At 43.2% G+C, this 20,293-nt stretch overlaps 1 protein-coding gene across 3 annotated transcripts in view; it reads right to left on the bottom strand.

Annotated features, from left to right (window-relative positions):
- IGSF21 (immunoglobin superfamily member 21) overlaps positions 1 to 20,293 on the bottom strand; it is a 298,172-nt gene that overhangs the window by 112,529 nt on the left and 165,350 nt on the right. For all 3 annotated transcript variants that reach the window (XM_033921577.1, XM_033921576.1, XM_033921578.1), the window contains one exon: positions 1,820 to 1,938. In XM_033921577.1, coding sequence (XP_033777468.1) covers positions 1,820 to 1,938 — 119 coding nt within the window. The remainder of the gene's footprint in view (positions 1 to 1,819; positions 1,939 to 20,293) is intronic.

The following is a 20,293-nucleotide window of genomic DNA, read 5'->3' as shown; positions in this document are numbered from 1 at the left end:
AAAAAAAATGAAAAATACATCACCATGGGGGCCTCTGCCCGCGTCCTCTAGCCTCTCACAAACTGGGTAGCCCTTTATAGTCAGGCTGGGAGCTTTGCAATGGGAAAGGCCTCTGGGCAAGTTTCAAGTTGATTCTGATTTGATAGACCGCTTATACATACCAAAGCGGTTTACAGTATTAAAAATTCATTAAAAACCTGGGGAATAGACAAACTAATAGTGACTATTAGGACAAAAAGGATTGAAACAAAAGGAAAAAGGGAAAGAGTACAATAATAAAAATAAAAGGAAAAGGTGCAGGAAAAAAAAATTAACGGAAGAGGGATGGTCTGGAACTGGAGTCTTCGCTTTTTTTTTTTTTCATTATCGATCGTAGATCATATAAGAGTCTTGAAAAGAAAAGTTTTAAGATTGATTTTAAAGTTGTTGAAACTAGTTTCTTGCCGTAGTGTTAGGGGAAAGGCGTTCCAAAGTGTGGGCGCAACTACCGAGTAAATGGTTTTTCGCGTTGTATCATAGAAGAGCTGATTGATTGTTCTGCAGATGAGCTACAATGAGCCTCATTAAAGGGCCTCCCTTTATAGCAACATTCACACCCAATGTTTACCTTTCATACACATAGAGAACAGTCACAGGATGGTCCATGTTCCCAGAATATGAGGATGTTACATCTCGGTTATACAGAAAAAAACAAGTCATCTGCTTCTTGTTATGTGAAAGTTCAGATACCAGGCAGATAGAACAGATGTTCATTCATTTCACCGATAAAGGTTCAATTCCCAAGAACAAGATAAGAGTTTCACTGGTGACAAGTCAGCCAAAGCAACGGGCAACCATGACTGCTAGGCCTAGATTTTTAGATGATGCTCTACAAGCACCTAAGTCATGCTTAACGCTGGAAGTGGCCTTAGGTACCTCCTTACATGACATTACATTTCATTTCTAGACCGCAAAACCTCACGGATCGATGCAGTTCACAAAGAGTAAGAAACTGGACATCCCAGCGACCTAAAGAATAATCATAAACCCCTTATTAATTTTCTAAAAATCGTACAAATAGAGACGACTTGAATAACTTTCTGAAGTGTATGTACGTACCTCCATATCTCAGCTATGCCTGATAGCAAGTAGGTGCTGGAAAAACATAGATACGATTCTCACGAAAGGTCGATATTTCCAGCACCTACATTTCACATAGCCGCGATTCTGCAAATGGTGTCATGTTTGGAGGCATTGCCCGATAACCGCACCATTTGCAGAATCTAGCCTTTACTGTCCCTCTTCCATCACATATAGACTCGTTCAAGGCCTGGCCCACTACTGTATAATTCTCTACCATACTTTCTAAGGTTACAAACATCTCATTATAAACAATGGAAAGCATTAATTTGCGCTGGTTGAGCTAGGACTGAAGCTCTTATGTTTGGAGTAGGATTAGTTTCTCTGCTTTCATTTTTCTTTTGCTCCATACACTACTTTTCTTTTGACTTTTATCTCCTATCATTTGGACTCTGAGTTTGACACTTAACCTTGGATTATAAACAGAAGCCAAGCTTTGGAAAAAATAAAAATAAACAATGAAAAACAGTGGTTTTCCTTAAAAAATGAACCAAAAATATAGTCATTGCAGCATCCATGCAAAACAGCACAAATTATCTAGTTTGGATAAGTTAGGGATGCATTTTACTTGGAGAATACCTGTCTGAGTAAAATATTCCACATCAAGGCCTTTTTAAGACCCTCAAATTCCTTTGGCCTTGTCCAGTAGAACATTTTTTAAAACCATACGTAGTTAGAAATGAAAAGACCTCATACGCACACATCACGTTGAGAAAAACATTGTCGGAAGACAAGACCACTTTCTCACGAGTTGCTCTGTCATAAATGCCCACATGGCATTCATAGGGCCCGTTGTCTGATATCCGAACTTCAGGAAGCCTAGAAAAAGAGAAAGCCACATTAGCTTGATGAAATCCAGAGACATACATGTGTAAAGGCAGCAGAAATGGCTCTTTATAAGTGTGAATTGGCAACAAACTTTTTATCACCTGGTGGGAGTATGCCAAAAGAAAAGGCTTGAAGAGCTTTAGTTTGATTTTGCCAAGCTTTGGATGGATCATGCATTCAGGATTTATGTTGTCTGTGGCTCTAAAATGGACTAGTTTGTTCTGCATCTCATCTTACCAGCACTTTAATCTCCACTCCTGACAAAGATACCGAAACGGGGCTCTGTTGAGTGGTGATACAAATCTTGATGAGATTTAGCTAAGTACGGTACTTACAATTTCTCAATGACTCTTTTACCATTAGCAAATTGCACTTTAATGGTTTCTATATAATCTTTGGATGAATCTCAGAGGAAGTTTTGATGAATTTTGATACCGGGAGATTAAAACATTTTTAATCCTTTGTTTCACCTGGTTTGATTTAATGCCTGTGGTTTATGGCTTTTTGCATATATACATAGAATACATACATAGAGTATGACGGCAGAAAAGGGCTGACGGCCCAACAAGTCTGCCCACTCAAAGATCCCTCCCCTTAAAAAGAACCCTCCCCTAAGCATTTTCCTGGAGTGAACCCACATGTTTATCCCATCGTCTCTTGAAGTCGAGCACGTTGCTGGCTTCGACTACCTGACGTGGAAGACCATTCCAACGATCAACCACCCTTTCGGTGAAGAAGTACTTCCTGATGTCGCCATGAAGTCTCCCACCCTTGAGTTTGAGCGGATGTCCTCTTGTTGCCGTGGGACCGGACATAATGATGTATGGGGCAGGTTTTATTTAAACCTCGTGTCTGGTGCTTTTCATGTATGAGATCTTGCCTGGGGTTAAATCTTGCTCATATTAGTGATGTCCTCTCATTATTATCTGATACCTCTTTTAGTATCTCTTCAAGCCTTTTATTTTGGTATACTCTTACCAGGTGATCAAAAGTTTGTTGCTAATTGTGTTTTGTATATTCATATTTGTATTTTGGGTTCTTTTTTGCAGCCTCTTTATAAGTGTCCCATGATAATGTCGTACTTGTAGTGAGAAGACAGCGTCTGCTTCTGTATGTGCCACATGTATTCATTCCTGCGGGCATGACTGGCTGAAGTTACAATGTGCCCATGTATTTTCTAGCATATTCAGTCCACGCACAGCAGGCGTAAGCATGTGCCCTGAGCATTAACACTACAGAGGATCCGGAAGCGTATTTCCTACAAGGCAGATATCTAGTGGGAACAGCCGGCTAGCCACCGATATTCAATGAGAGATAACTCGCTATCTCCTGCTGAATATCTGGTTTGCCAGCTAGCCCAGTGACTAGCTATGTTGTGAGATATAGCCAGTCACCGCTGACTTTCCTTGGCTGGCCAACTATGGCACGTCCAAAAGGCTTGTCTATCGTTAGCCATTAACGTGAGCCGGCCAGTCTCTGAAAATTGGTTTGTCTGGCTAAGTGCCAGCCCTTGACCTTTGCCCCAGATACTCGATGCTGGAGACCCCAGGCAGCCTCCCGTGTGTTTATAATATGGACTTAAAATGGTGTCCTATGGAACATCTCACATGCGTTCTTTATACTATGAAATAGACATATAGAAAACAAGTAAAGGCCATATGGCCTCTCCACTGCCCATCCACATCATCTTCTAATCTCCACCAGCCTCTCTTCTCCCTTAGAGATCCTGCGTGCTTGTCGCAAGCTTTCTTGAATTTGGATATAGCCCTTGTGTTCACCAGCTGCATCGGGAGGACATGAAAAATTTCCTTAGAATACTCATGTCCCCTTTCAGCTTCATCCTATGTCCCCTCATTCCAGAGCTTCCTTTCAGTTGAAAGAGACTCTCCTCCTGTACCATGGAGCTGACCTGCATGTTTTGCACAGAGCAGCAGGCATGGCCTCTAGTTACCTTGCTGGGCAGACAGGGTCCATGCTGGTCTTTATCTGCCGTCTGCTACCATGTTACAAAACAACGAAAGCAATGCTGGCAAACCTGTCATTTTAAGAAACCAAACTTGGTGTGTGTGTGTGTGTGTGTTGGGGGTGGAGGGGGGGGGGGAAGAACAGTAATGAGAAGCACATTGAAGTACCAAAAGAAACTGTGTCTTACCCGTGGCAATGATGCCATCAGGTCTTCCTTCTGCATGACAGAGATGGCAACAAACCAGTACGTTGGACTTCTAAGACAGAGGAAGGGATAGTGCAGGGCATGGATAAGCATTTGAGGGCTCAATTTAAAAACTTAAATGTACAAAAAAATGCCTAAGTCGGCACTTGGACGTCCTAATTGCCAGAATGTCAAAGTGCCAATAATCAAAACCATTTTCCTGGACATCTAGTGAGACATTTCATCTGCTGTGCATCCAGAGATCCAGGGGGCGTGTTATGAGCGTGTTTTGGGCATGCTTAACTTGGACATCTTGTGACGATAATCAAGCCTTTCTCAAAAAGTCCTAGACGGAACTTAGACATTCAGAGCTAAACCTGTTTTAGAAGTGTCTAAAACCAGATGACCACTAGATACATTAAGGTATGACCCCCTCCTCACATAACAAATATGAGGAGCAACTCTGCAATTACTTGTGTTAAAATGCGCAATTCCAAAAAATCTCTCCACAAGTGTAATTCTTCATATGTATATCAAAAAAGGTCTAAAACATCAGAGGACTGAAGAAAACATTCAATACGAATGTCACTACTAAAATGTGCTGAAAAAGTGCTAAATCATATATAGTGCTCAGTCACCAACCAAATAGTGTCTTAAAAATGCCAGCAATGGTTGTAACGAGGGACTCCACTGCTTACTAACCCCCTCCCACCCCTAAAAAATCTGAATGAAAGAGAACATACCAATCTCTAGAACAGCTGCACTTGGTGGGGAACCACAAGTACTAGGGGTCACTCGGAGAAATTGAAAGGGGACAGGTTTAGAACAAATGCTAGGAAGTTCTTTTTTACCCAGAGGGTGGTGGACACATGGAACGCGCTTCCGGAAGGTGTGATAGGCCAGAGCACACTACAGGGGTTCAAGGAAGGTTTGGATAGGTTCCTGGAGGATAAGGGGATTGAGGGGTACAGATAGAACTAGAGGTAGGTTATAGAAGTGGTCAGAAACCACTTCACAGGTCACAGACCTGATGGGCCGCCGTGGGAGCGGACCGCTGGGCGCGATGGACCTCTGGTCTGACCCAGTGGAGGCAACTTCTTATGTTCTTATGGTATGAGAAAGCCTAGTAGAGCATCATGCAAGTGTCTTAAGTAACCTGGTGAACCATAGAGAGGAGGACCCAGGCCCATAAGTCACTGTAACCACTATATTTATGGTGTGAAGTATGAGCCCACCAAAATCCGACTGTAATGCCATATAGGTGCCATCTGCAACCATAAAGGCTATTAGGGTGGTAGACAGGTGGGTCTAGTAGGTTTGGGGGGAGTTTTGGAAAGCTCAGCATAAATTATAGGGGGTATATGGTGCGATGTACTTCTGGTACCCTTTATATGAAGCTCACAGCTGTGCCTTCTAAGGTGCATTTTTTTTTTTTTTTTTTTTTACCAAGTCTGTGTGGCCAGCCATCACAGTGATGTCCAAAAGGTCTGGATTTGTACGTTTTCAACTTGGACATTTCTTTGGTTGAAAATGAGGTATAAAGTTAAATGTCCTAAGGGTTGGACGTCCAAGTAGACAATTTTCAAAAAATATATATACTGTATATATATTTTTGGACATCGGCTTTCAAAAATTGACATTTCTGTGCTTTCAACTTTAGATGCTTAATAGTAAATGTCCAAGTCGGACTTAGATGTTCTTTTTGAAAATGGCCGTCTACGTCTTTCTCTGCCTTCAATTTCCTCTTTCTATGTTTTCTTTACTACAGGTGCCAAATGGTACCATATTCTTCTCCTAATAGGGAGGCTATTTTTAAATACATAATTTGACAAAGTCAGTAAGTTTTGCTTGCTGAAATTCTGTGTCATTTGGGTTTTCATCATATATTTATCTTGTGAATAATGCATGCTATTTTTAAAAAATGAAAATACCTGATGTTTTGGGAGTGTTTCAATAGTACAGCAAAGATTTTAAAAAGTGGGGATGGAACGGTCCACATCAACCAGAGATAAATAAGACTTAAATATAAAGGTTTTATTATGATGAGCTAAAACAGTCTTTGTTTGAAATATTGGATCAAACCTTGTTTTTTCTTTTCTTTATAGTGCAGAAGACATTTTTTAAAATCAGTACATCTAGGTCATATAATTTTTAATTGTACACATAATATCAAAAGACATCAGTCAATAAATAAGTCACTTGTTAGCTAATGGTAGGCCGCGCATGCGCACTAAAAAAAAACGGGTTCCCTGATGTGGCGGTTTTTTTTAGTGCGCATGCGCGGGTTGTACGTCACCAAAGTCGGCAACGCGAGCCATGTCCGCCGCCGGCCTCGAGCTCTTGGGGGCCGGCGGCGCGAGTCGCCCAGCCGGTGCTGAGGCCCCGCCTCCCGCTTCAGAACAACGCAGCCAGACGGACCGCGGGAAGGGAAAGGGGGGGGGGGGAGGGTTTCGAGGGAGCCGGTTGGCCAAATGCCGCCGTCGCCGCCGCTCCAAGTGCAGCTCATGAGAGGAGTCGCGGCGGCGGCTTTGAAAACGGCTCCCTTAGTTCTAAGCTGGATTTTTTAAAAAAGTTTAAAACTGCTACTGTGGCTCCTCTCACGATCCCTGCTTTGGGGGTAGGGGTGTGCTGGGGGCACATAGCAGTCATGGGCAGGGGATCACAGAACAGGCAGCCATGGCTCAACAAGGGGAGAGGGAAGGGGGCTGCTTTGGGGGTAGGGGTGTGCTGGGAGCACATAGCAGTCATGGGCAGGGGATCACAGAACAGGCAGCCATGGCTCAACAAGGGGAGAGGGAAGGGGGCTGCTTTGGAGTGAGGGGTTTGCTGGGTCAGACAGCAATCATAGGGGGGAAACAGAAGGGGGCCACGGAGCAGGCAGGCATGGCACAAAAGGGGGCAGGGGCATTGGGAAACGGGGCTGCTTTGGGGGAAGGGGTGTGCTGGGGGCACATAGCAGTCATGGGCAGGGGATCACAGAACAGGCAGCCATGGCTCAACAAGGGGAGAGGGAAGGGGGCTGCTTTGGGGGTAGGGGTGTGCTGGGAGCACATAGCAGTCATGGGCAGGGGATCACAGAACAGGCAGCCATGGCTCAACAAGGGGAGAGGGAAGGGGGCTGCTTTGGAGTGAGGGGTTTGCTGGGTCAGACAGCAATCATAGGGGGGAAACAGAAGGGGGCCACGGAGCAGGCAGGCATGGCACAAAAGGGGGCAGGGGCATTGGGAAACGGGGCTGCTTTGGGGGAAGGGGTGTGCTGGGGGCACATAGCAGTCATGGGCAGGGGATCACAGAACAGGCAGCCATGGCTCAACAAGGGGAGAGGGAAGGGGGCTGCTTTGGAGTGAGGGGTTTGCTGGGCCAGACAGCAATCATAGGGGGGAAACAGAAGGGGGCCACGGAGCAGGCAGGCATGGCACAAAAGGGGGCAGAGGCATTGGGAAACGGGGCTGCTTTGGGGGGAAGGGTGTTCTGGGGGCACACACCAATCATGCCGGGGAAGAGAAGGGGGCCACAGAGAGATAGGCAGGCTTGGCGCAATGGAGAAATACAGGCAGGCAGGGCGCAAGACAGAGACACAGACAGAAAGAATGACAGACAGCATCCAAGCACAGAGTGAGAAAGGAAAAAAAACCCAGTCGTCTACTCTAGCACCCGTTGGACAGGGGGAGAACGAAAGAGATGCTGATGGACAGGGGGTTGAAGAAAAGGAACGGAGGACTAATGTTGGACAGGGGGAGAAGGAAAGAGGTGCTGCTGGACAGGGGGGGTAAAACAAAGGGAGAAGGGCTGCTGCTGCATAAGGAGAGCAGTGAAGGGGTGGTGGTGGACACAGGGGAGGTAAAAGGAAGGGAAAATGGACAGGGGCAGCAGGCAAGGGGTGGTGATGGACAGCCAAGGAAAAAGAAAGGCAGAAAGAAAAAAAGCGGCTAAGGAGAGAGAGAGAGAAAGAAATAAAGACAGACACACACACATATGTTCTAGCACCCGTTAATGTAACGGGCTTAAAGACTAGTTTTGTATATTCTATTAAGCAAAAAAAGTAGATTTTAAGCAAATTACGTACAGTACATTTTGTTTTAAAAATTAAATATCATTCTAGTTATTGCTTGTGGGTTTTCTTGCTGAGTAACATCCATTGATTAGGAAACGTATCCATCCGTTTTGAGAGAAGGGGAGAAGACCAACCCCTATGTTGTCTCCTGAACAACGAATATGGTTTTCTTCCCCATATGAGTTCTGAAATAATGCAGGGACCCAGGTTTGAAGCAAAATCCAGTTCAAGCGACCAGCAGGGGACACAACGTCCTCCTTCTCCTGGGAGTTTCAAAAAAGTGGATTCACTGTGGGTTAAACATTATAACCTACTCTAAAAATCTTTCTCTACGGTAGGTAACCTAAAAGAGCAGACAGAGCAGTTTCTTTTCTATCATTTTCCAGCATGACATTAGCTACGAAGAAGTTACTGAGAGACAGGTGGCCCTGCTTAATCAGGGAGAAGGGGGTTCATGCCAGCACATCATGGGATTAAGCTCATCAATAATGTTCTTCTCTTATAACAGATTTCACAAGAGTGAGGATGGTGGATTTTCAAACAGACCCCAAACCTGAACTTTTTGGCTAGTTGCAGCTGAACTGGACTATGGAAACCATGACTGGCCCAGGAGTCTGTTATTAATGAAACTGAAGTCTCCCACACAGCACTAAATACCAACTTTGCTTTATGACCATGTCTTTAAGGTCATGCTACTAGATAGAATCTTTATAAACACAACTGTGCCTAGCTGTAGCCACTGGAGACTTTTCTTCTTAGATGTCATCAAGTGCTCGATTTCTAGTGATGAGTTTCAGATCTAAGAAGAAATTGGTTTTGTGCTAGTCAAGTAAAGTGCTCCAGCATCTTCCCCATGGTTGTTTTCAACATGTCCAGCCATGTGATTGCAGGTCACCCTTTTCACCTGGTTCCTTTGATCTTTCCAAACATGATGTCCTTCTCCAATGATCTGACAGTATGATCAAAATAAGACAGTTGTAACTTCATCATCTGGCCTTCTAGTGACATAGCCGGTTTGATCTCTTCCAGAATTGATTTGTTAGTTCTTCTGGCGGTCCACAGCATGCATAAAATTTTTCTCCAACACCAAAGCTCAAATAAGTTACTCTTCTTTCTGTCTTGCTTTAATAGTGTCCAGTTTTCACATCTGTAATTGATCACTGAGAAAATGCGTGGACAAGTTTGGAGTGTTATTTCCTTGCCTTTGAATACTTTGTCAAGAGGATACTTTGTGGAGTATTTCCTCCCTGTTAGTTGCTTTTTTTGTTTACAAAAGAATCCAGCAGATTGAAATCCTTTACAACTTCTATCACCTTCAAGTTCAAAATCTTCATCATTTTCCGTGTTCATAATCTTCGTCTTGTTTATGTTCAGTTCTAATCTCATGTCATGACTTTCAGCTTTGACTTTTCTCAGTAGATACAACACGTCTTCTTTGCTGCTGGTGATGAGCATTGTATCATCTGTATAGCGCAGGTTGTTTAAATTTTGACCAACTTTGAAATCAACGGTCTCTTCCAATTTGCTTTTCTGAAGATGGGGACCTTTACAATTTTATAAATCTATACTCTGGCATAAAAGATAAAGAGGTAAGGGTCCTGGACACCTTGTTAAATGTCCCTTACAAGAAAAGTGCTACAATAGTGCTGAAGCACTTATCCATCAGCGAGACGTTAAGCTGATGCAGTAGCTAGGTGGATGTGAAAAAGAGAGAGCACCCAAGTCAGACATATGGAAGATGTTCCTAAAACACAGGAAACACATAAGCACATAAGCATTGCCTCTGCTGAGTCAGACCATAGGTCCATCATGCCCAGCAGTCCGCTCCCGTGACTGCCCCCCAGGTCAGTGACCTGTAGTGATCTATTACTTTACAGCCTTTTGTACTGTATAGTAGCCCTCTAGTTGTACCCCTGGACTCCCTTTTCCTTCAGGAACTCGTCCAATCCCCTTTTGAACCCCAAAGTCGTACTCTGCTCTACCACCTCCTCTGGAAGCGCATTCCAGGTGTCCACCACCCTCTGTGTGAAGAAGAACTTTCTAGCATTTGTTCTGAACTTATCTCCCTTCAATTTTTTTGAGTGCCCTCTGGTTTTTGTTGCCCCCGCCAGTCTGAAGAATCTGGCCCTCTCTACCTTCACTATATCCTTCATGATCTTATAAGTTTCTATCATATCCCCTCTAAATCTCCGCTTTTCCACAAGACAAGAGGATTCCAGGCCTCTCTCAAAAGTATCAGGTACCCTAGCTGAAGCACCAGCCTTCATCCTTTCCTCCCGAAACTGCTTTTGGGTATCTAAGTTTCCAAGTTTATTAAAGGTTTATATCCCATCTATCAAATAAATGTCTGGGTGGCTTACATTTCCATTAAGGGGATGGAGTGAAGAAAGAATAACAGACTGTGAGGGAAAGGAGTGAACTACAATGTTTGATAGGATAGAAGGGCTGGGAAGTACCGGTACATAAGTTAAATCCAGGCTGGCAATCACTGTCCCCGGACGTAGTTTAACATATGGAGTTAGGTGTTTGCATCTAGGCTTCCATCCCTGCCAGAGCATTTGTTCATTTTAATTATCAATCAGGATAACCCCAATATCAACCCTCCTAACAGAACAAGTCTGTGAAATGTTTTCTTAGACTTCTGCAGCTGGCATCACGATTATTATAATTGTTTGGGTTTTGCTGTGTCTGAGTAAGTCATTCTATTTTGGCTTTTTTCAGGGTATGCTGTGAGGGCTGCAGTTTGTCTTTATATAGTGGGTTCTCAGATCTAATTGGTTGGGGGTTTGAGGTGATTTTGGCAGGAAAGTCCGTTAGTCACAAATCTGGATTTTGACAGGAAGGTTCATTAGTGATGTCAGGGGTCCTCAAATCCAGTCTTCAAGGTCCACAACCCAGCCTGGTTTTCAGAATTTCCATAATAAATATGTATGAGATTGATTTGCACATAATGGAAGCGGTGATTCATTGTGGACTTCGAGGACAGCATTTGAGGACCCACAACTAAAGTAAAGAATCTTAAATTTGTGGTAAATATTTCAATTTACATTTCATTTGAAAGTAATTGTTTCTTGGGACCCACTGCAAGCCCTCTGAGAGATGCCAGAGTAACAAGGAAGTGGAAAGAGCGTACCAAATTCTTTCCAGGATGTGGAGAGCAACAGGTGAGACTTGAGAGACACCAGGTGTCCCAGGTGAAAGAGGAAAAGATGAGACTTGAGAGACACCTTTGTGGCAGCAGAACTCATAGAGCATGGCAGGTGCTAAAGTCTTGGACTCTACAGGTTAGACTTGACATTACACTGGAGACACTTTCCATGCCAGCTTTATTCATCCCAGCACAAGGCTTTGATTAGGAATGGGCTGAGCTGTTAATCTTGGCTTCCTAATAGCACACTTCATTCTGAAGCAGATTAAGTGACTGGCCTCACCATTTTTGCAGGCAATTGAATAGGTATTGATCAAGGTCTGGTTAGCAGTCAGTATTCAGATAACAAGGATGGGGAGGGAGATTCCTTTCAGCAGCTATGGGGTCTGATCAATAAGCTATTAATAACTTCAGAAGATGAAGCGGATTGCTGTGTAATGCAGTTTAGCTGCTTGAGTTTACCAACACTGACAGCTCCTTGGAAAGGTAAAGTAATTGTGTTACTGAAAAGAAGGCAACCCGCAGAGCGCGGGCAGAAGAGCCAATATGAACAAATGCATTCAGGCTGGGAAAGTTCAGCCTGTTTTAAACAAATCTTTCTTTCGACACAAAGACGTGGGTCACGCATTTAATGCACAGTTGACACGTTTAGAACAACCCAGTGTGGTGGAATAAGGAATTTGTTGACTGAATTTCGTAGAATCATCATTTATGAGTATGAATGCAATAGAAAGTTTTCTGCCCCTGCCCTCCACTACTTCTTTTGCTCTGAGCTCGAAGTAGAGAATAGAGTCAAGTACACATCAAGTACCTCTAAGAAATACTTTTGGTTTCCTTCATTGAGAAATCTGATTGCAACACCAGACATGGCCAATCTCTCTGCAAACCATATCCCATAATCATATGCCTTCACGAACACAAACCAAGATATCTCTGTCATGAACCCTAATGAAGTAATGTAATCCCTAGATATGGCCAGACTCTTCTAAATTGTAAATCGCGTTGAACGCATTCTGGGGCATATTAGCGATCCATAAATAAATTATGCCGGAGGACCTTTCTGGATTAGCATAAAATCGATTTCTTTTTAGATCCACAATTCATCAAGTTGCTAGGACTCAAACAAGAGTCAATAGCACCTAATCTAACCTAATTTAATGTACATTGCCTGAAAAACTATTTTAACTTTGGAAACTGAACAGCACATCCCATCTCTCAAACAATGGACTAGTTTATGCCGATGATGTTTTACCAAACTCAAACTTGCCTGTCTGTAAACAAGGACTTGATCGGTAGCAATGGATGAAGAATAACCACATGGGGTCATTTCCATCTCCAGTTACTGGAGTGTTCTATCCAAAAGGAGCTTTCTGAGCTTCAGCTTGTTATTTGCAGTATCACACCTGACTTTCTCTATACATCACAGCCCGAAATCCTCATGATAACTGTCCCTTTCTCTTTAGATTAGATCTGTTAACAAAACAGAGTTCCCTCTTTCCTAAACTCCAGAGGGGGAAAAAGAGAATTCTTTTCAGGCACTAGAGATAGCACAGAGGAAAGTGATCGTTCAACTCAACTCTTTCAGCTTCTTAGTTCTGATGTGAAAAGAGAGCTTTGATAAAATCATCTGTTCTTTAGATGTTATAAGGCAGCCGGATGACTTATGAACTATGGGAATCAGATCTCGTTTTTGGGATCTGCCAGGTACTTTTGACCTTGGTCTGCCTCAACCTGGCTTTTCTTATGTTTTCCTGTTCTTATTACACTCGTGCAAGACTTCCTTGGTTTTCTTGTTTCATCTTAAAGTTTGTTCATTATGATCTCTAACTGCTAATAAAAATAAAGCTTACGGTTGCAAATTGAGCTGGGTTATGGCACCTTTGCTCCAACAGACTCGGGGCTCAGCTAAGCTGAAAGTCCAAGAGAAGTGAGAAACTGCAGATGAACAAAACCAAGTCGAGAAGCCAAGACCAGATGAAACTTTGGGCAGCAGCTGGAATCCTGAAATTTTCTGGAACAAGTTTTCCAGAGGTTGGCACAATCCTATCAGTCCTCTTCTCCATTTCAATCAGAAACCTGTTTACTAATGTACATTACTGTAATTACACACAAAAGTAATGGATTCTCAGCAGTTTTATTTCCATCAGCTGAGCCGAGAATCCTACTGCTCGCAGCCACCTCTAATGAGATTGAGTGTGTGGTCAGACTCCAGAACTGCACTGAATGAAATAAAACCAAATTAGGAAAGAGTTTTAAACTTCTGTCATATGACTAATAAATGGACCATTAATAAAATATAACGTATTCTCCAACAGGAGAGGACTTCAGGTCTCTTGATGGCTGAAAGTTACCCATGAGGAGACAATAATTATCACTTCTCTTCCTGCCTTCTAGGAAAGGCATCATGCTCAAAATCTCTGTTACTGGCCTAACCGACTTTTTGACCCATAAGGCATTAGCATCTATTGAGCTGGGGGGGCAGGAGTAGAAGTTGGTCCACTACACCTAGAAGTCCTAGTGCTCCCATTGGGGGGGGGGGTGGAACCCCCCCTACACTGAAAACTCCTGAACAGCAAAAAGAATGGGAGTTCTCAGTGTACTGGGGGTTCCCCCCCAACAGGAGCGCAAGCAGTTCTATGTGTAGTCAGGGGGTTCCCCCCACACACACCCTAAGAGCGTAAAACGGATGGCCTCAAAGCGGTGGAAGCGGCAGCGCGCATTTGTACTGCACTCAAGGCGCAGCGTTGTCCTCTGCACTTTTGACGGTGTACTGAATATTTGCAGTCACTGAATAAAGTAAAGACAGTCTAACATTATTTGGAGAAATGATATGAAGGTCGTAAGAACATCAAAGTTGCCCTACTGGGACAGACCAAAGGTCCGTCAAGCCAAGTGTCCTTTTCCCAACAGTGGCCAACCCAGGTCCCAAGAACCCAGCTAGATCCCAATAACAAAACAGATTTTATGCTGCTTATCCTAGGAATAAGCAGTGGATTTCCCTAAGACATCTCAATAATGGTCTATGGACTTCTCTTTTATGAAATTTTCCAAGCCTTTTTTAAACTCTGCTCAGCTAACTGATTTCACCACATTCTCTGGCAATGAATTCCAGATTTTAATTACATGTTGTGTGAAGAAATATTTTCTCCACTTTGTTTTAAATCTACTACTTAGTAGCTTATATCATATGCCCCCTAGTCATTTTGGAAACAGTAAACAAGCGAGTCGCATCTCTAGGGAGGCAATGTTTTCAAGTCAAGTGCACATTAATAACCTCTTATAAAATCACAAAAAGCAAACAAGACATCTTTGTGTCTTTAGAAATTATCACCTTGCTAGACGCTCTCCACATGTCCCTGAAGTGCAAGGTCCTGGGGATACCAACTTTTTCCTGTATCTAGAAAAGTGTCCTTAATGCAGGACAATGCTACACTTGTTGGGGTGGGGGAGAGCACAGTGTTGGCATTCGCATAGGTAAATGGGCACAGTTAAGGCTGGTAACAAGTCTGGCAACGTGTCTTCAGTGTTTCTATTTTTCATGTTGAGGTTTTGTTGAATCACTTGTGGAGCATGTGCAGTTACACAGAAAAGTGTCACGTGTGTTAGTGCACTACACATTACTTTATAAGGGTGTGCAAAAGTGCAAGGAAGTGTACAGAGCTGCCAGTTACATAAGCAGCGCTCAGAATACTGCAGTCAACGTGTCACATGGCCCATGTACCGTATTTGTCAGCGTATAGGACGCACTTTATTCCCCTCAAAATACGCTTAAAATATGGGGTGTGTCTTATGCACCAGTAATCAAAATTAGAAGTTGAAATTTCAGTCAGTCTAAAACTTCTGGTTTATATTAATAGACTGTCACGTTGTTTCTGCTCTCTCTCGGACCTAAAAGGTACCTAACTACAGTGTTCCCTAGTTACATTTTTTGGTAGACATAAATAAATATAAAATTAGTAGAGTAAATCATGGAAATTCATGAAAAAATGTAGAAAATTATTTTTTTCTTAAAAATGTGTAGGGTGCGTCTTCTACGTATGTACATCTGCCGCTGGCCATCCATTTAGTGTGTCACTAGAATCTGGGAAGCCAAATCCCATTACGGAGCAGAGTAGGCGCTCCCTGGGCAGCACTGGGTACCGGTCAGGAAATTATGTCCTTGCCTAGATAATGCAGTGCAGTGTTTCACTTCTTTTATACGCGGTTAGAAGAGACAGGTTGTCGTTGCATATCACTAACAAATGGAAATAAGCAGATAAAACACTTTTATTTGCCAATAGCATGCTGTACTCTCTGCAAAAGTATCTGGTTGTCAACAGTGTACATTTGGGGGGGGGGGTATTTTGAAAATTTGTGCACAGCTCTGGGTATAACATTTCTTACTGGAAAAATAAAACCAGAAATGATGAATTGAGACTACAGAACCTGCTTTGAGGGAGGGGGGAATGGCGCAGAAGCTTAGCAACACGAGTGAGTGAGACATGGCGAAGCATGGGGGACACGAGAACAGTGTGAGGTGTTTAGCCAATGAGACCAGCCAGGCCTCACATGCTGAAGTTTTTCAGAGGATTAACATGGTAGGAAAGAGCAGAAATAGTGAGGGATGCGCTGAGGACAGAGAGAGAGAAAGGCCTCTGTCTGTATTTGAAGAGAAGGATTATAAAGTGCTTTAGGAAGATGGTGGTGTCTTTATTTTATCACTTTTCGAAAAGCATTAGCACATCCCTGAACCACAAACCATTAAAATAATAAAACCACTCAGTGGAGACAATCTCTGCCAGCTCTGAGTAAATGAGCAATTGTTAGACGGTATAAATATCCCAGCGGCACATTCTGCCAGAGCTGCGGCCGTGCCGGGCTCCCTGAGTGAAGGCAGGGGCTACTTACTGCCAATTGCAGCTCTTGGCAGTTAATGCCGTTATAATTAGTAATGCTATTACAGACAGCTCATTATGTCGACAGTGGAGCACCAATGACCCATTCCAAAGAGATTCAGACCCTCAGTGGCAAGGCTCTTCCACCGCCCAGCGGCATTGCTTCTGGTGCTCTGTCATAGCTCTTTTTCACACGAGAGCTCGCTTTGAGCAACCTGCCCTTGTTCTTCCTTCGTTTTGCTAAAAATCTAAGGAAATTTGGCTAATGACCTGCCTGAAGGCTGTCTGTCTGTCTGTCTCTGTCCTGAAACATGAACATTCAACTGCTTTCTAAGAGGAGAGTCTGATAAGTGGATTTCACCCGCTTAGCTATCCACTCAACTGCCGAGGATTTCTGTGTAGAACAGCTGATTTTCAAAGGGACACAAGACAGACTGGTAAAACCTGCCCAAAAGGTGTCAAACATTCACTGTCAGATACTTATACCCTTTGTAGCATTCCTTCTAACAGAAACTCCCAAGCCCTGAGATGTCCTTTCTGTCTGTCCAAATTAGATTGTAAGCTCTTCTGAGCAAGGACCATCTATTGAAGGTTTAATGTACAGCACTATAGAAATGATAAAGTACTAAAACTACATAGGTGAAGTCGGAGGATATGTACATCAGAGAAAAATGCTGCTGGATTTCATAATCCGTGTGGAAGGGGCCGCACAGTTAACACAACAGGCACATCTCCAGTCTCTGAAGTCGGACTCTACTGTCCAAAAGCTTACATTTATGTCTTCGATTTGATATCCTGCCTTTCTGTGATCTGTTCTTGGGCCAGGGACTCCCTTACAGGTTTTCTGTTTCTGCTGGGCCTGAAAAAAGTTGTTGCTATGAGTTTTTGCCTCTTTAGCAAATTTCTCTTCATATTCTTTTTCATCTTTCTTTATCAATGCTTTGCCTCTTATTTTCTTCACTGGGATCCTTTTTCCATTCTTTATTTTATTTATATATTCAATTTTCTAGCCCACAACGGGTTACAAGTTTACGTACAGACCTAATATAAGTAAGCAAGAAGATAGTTGGAGAAGGGACTTCAGATAAAGATAAGACAAACATTTTATAAGTTAACGGTAAGGTAGCTGGAATAAGGACTTCAAGTAAAGAAAAAGCAATTTTAACGAATGAGCAGAGGCTTCATACACAGTGTGAATAATCTGACGTGTGTTGGGACTAATTACTCTTTTGACTGGAATAACCTTTTTCACTTCACTTTTTAAAAATGTCGGTTCTCGTTTTCACTTCTTTCCACCTTTGCTCATTCAAATCCAATCTCGGCTCCTTGTGACCCTGGGCAAATCACCTGACCCTCCACTGCCCACTAACACAAGAAAAGGCAAGACTGTGCTGGGTTGTCCTGACAGCTGCAAGACCTTTAAGGCCGGAAATGTTTCTACAAAATCTTGAACTTGCAGATTTGACAAGAGTGGTCTTAGAAAAAACAATTTTGTTGGGTTCAAAATATCTAGTATTTTCTGATGATACCTGGATAATTGCTAAGCTTTGAGTGAAGCTTAAATTCTCTGTCGTTGCCAGACAAATCTTTATAAGAATAATTATATCCCACTGCCTCGTTGAAATACAAGAGCTTCTCTAGACAGGCGGAAAGACATTCTTACACATCAGGACAAGAGAAGGTCTCAAGCGCTTAAGATGCACTATAGAAGCTCCCGGCCAGCTTGAACAGCTAGTAAAAGTGCCTTTAAAATGCCTCAATCAGATCTCTCTCCTCCCTTGTCTTTCCCTATACTCCGCCCCGGATGCTCCGTCCGTCAGGTGAGCCTTTCTCCTCTACTGCAATGACTCTGTCCCTTCTGCCTGACTCAGTGTGTTCATGGTGTTCAAATCCAGACTGGAAACCCGCTTTTTAGAAACTGCGTTTATGCTCTACCCTCCCATATCTGTTGCAGTTCCCTCTTTACTCCCCCCCCTCTAGTTCCTCAACTAAGAAACATGTATAAGCCTTTGTACTATGTCCGTCTTAATTAGTTTGTAAGCTCTTTCGAGCAGGGACCATCTCTTGCGTGTTTGGTGTACAACGCTGCATGCGTCCGGTAGCGCTTTATAAATAATTAATAGTAGCAGTAGTAGTAATTACGCCCAACCTTCCAGACTGACTAGCTGCGGCTCAGCATCACCTCTTTCTCTCCCCCTGTGCCCTGCCCAGCAGCAGCCCTCAGTCTTAGCCTGCCTCTTCGGTTCTCCCTCACCACCAGGCATTATCAAGTTTCAAGTTTATTAGGATTTTATATACCGCCTATCAAGGTTATCTAAGCGGTTTTTACAATCAGGTACTCAAGCATTTTCCCTCTCTGTCCTGGTGGGCTCACAATCTATCTAATCTATCTATCCCCCATGCTGTTTGGGTTTTTTTTTACTGCCTGAATACCATAGCTCTTCTTCATTCCCTTTGTTATCTGACAGTGCTCTGGAGCTTGGGTTACAAAAGGGAAGGGGGGACAATTTTTTGGAGAGAGACATGTGCCATGCCTTGCTCTGTAGCAATGCCACTATTAAGATATCACCCCTGATCTCTAGGAAACAGGTAAGTGGGGGAGGAGGGAGATGGAAAAAGCATCATTAAATCAGACATTAAAAAAATTCTGTGCCTTAGTTGGTGAAACCATGATGAAGTGCAATCTTGCAAGGCTAACATATATCAAAGCAGAAAAACCAGAGGGTGCATGTGGAAAAGGCTCAGACTTTAATTGATTAATTGCTCTGCTACCCATAAAGATACAACACATCTCTCTATTACTCACAAGGGTCATCACTCCTCCCCACCAATGCTTGGATACTCGACAGCTCCCAGGGCTATGGGAAATGCAAATAGAGGAGGGGGCTCAGGGCTGCCTGTTTTCCTCTGCCACTGTGGTCCCTTTAAAATCTGCACCGCTGCTAAGGTGACCAGATATCCCGAAGTAAGTAGATTTGTGATTTTTATTTCTGCTCTTACCAGCTACATTCAAAAGCCTGCCGCAGTTCTTCATTTTGGGAAATTCCTATGTTCCAAAGTGTGATATATAGGTCAGTTCAAAGCCCTTACGATGCCTCACAGGAAATCACCCATGAAACACTAAATACACACCCTTGGATGTAGCTGTGCTCATTCTGGTGGCTCCAGAAGAATACAATTATTTCGAGAAGACCATTCTAAAGTCAAGCACCTGCCTGACAGTATGGGTCTTACTCTTACTGTTTAGCAACCTCCCCTTGAGGATGAGGTGTCTGCTGGAGGAAAGAGTATCTTGGTCCAGATGGGGAGCAGTCTAGAACAGACAGTCTAGCCTAGCAAAGCAGCCAAAAAAGGGGGCGGGGTGGAAACTTTTAGATGGAGGAAGAAGGCATTTGTCGTTGGCCCCAGTCCTTTTTGCTCTAAATTTATTGGAGTGTCTTGCTATCTCTATTGCCTTTTGGAATCTTCTCGGCCACCAGCGTTCTTCTTTCTCCAGGCTTTTATGTTCTCAAATCTCATCGTATGACCAGTTTCCCTGCCATGGAGGGCTACAGCTGATTTTTTCTTGAGCTCTTTCAGACTTTCCTCTATAGTGTGTCCAGTCTCATCAATGTAGGACTGGATGCAGCTGCATGGGATTTCGTACACCCCAGGGGTTTGGAGCAGAGGTAACCGGTCTTTCATATGTATGAGTGTACCATTTTTTTGTTTTGTCATATGATTAAATTTGAGAACACAAAAGTCAAGGAGAAAGAAGGCTGTTGTTGGCCGAAAAGAATCAAAGACACCCTCTATTTTGTCTGTCAGAATTCAAAAAATGTGACCACAGACTCCCCTGCCAGGATTTAAAATTGAGTCCAACGGATGTTCCCGCCTAAATTCAAATTTCCCACCAGAATTAAAATCTGTGAGCAACCAACTTTCCCACCACATTTCAAATTTGTGACCAATGAACTTTCCCGCCAAAATTCAAATTCATGACCAACAGACCTCTCTGTTCTCAATCACGTCAGTGAACCTACTATATGTACAGAGAAACTGTAGACGTCACAGCATACCCTGAAGAAAGCCACAGCATGATGGCTGAAACTTTGATTCTACCTACCTAAAAAACAGCAACA

This window comes from Geotrypetes seraphini, chromosome 15, assembly GCF_902459505.1.
Source record: "Geotrypetes seraphini chromosome 15, aGeoSer1.1, whole genome shotgun sequence".
Taxonomy (NCBI): domain Eukaryota; kingdom Metazoa; phylum Chordata; class Amphibia; order Gymnophiona; family Dermophiidae; genus Geotrypetes; species Geotrypetes seraphini.
Note: the sequence above shows the minus strand (reverse complement) of the source record. Positions and strands in the feature narration are given on the sequence as shown.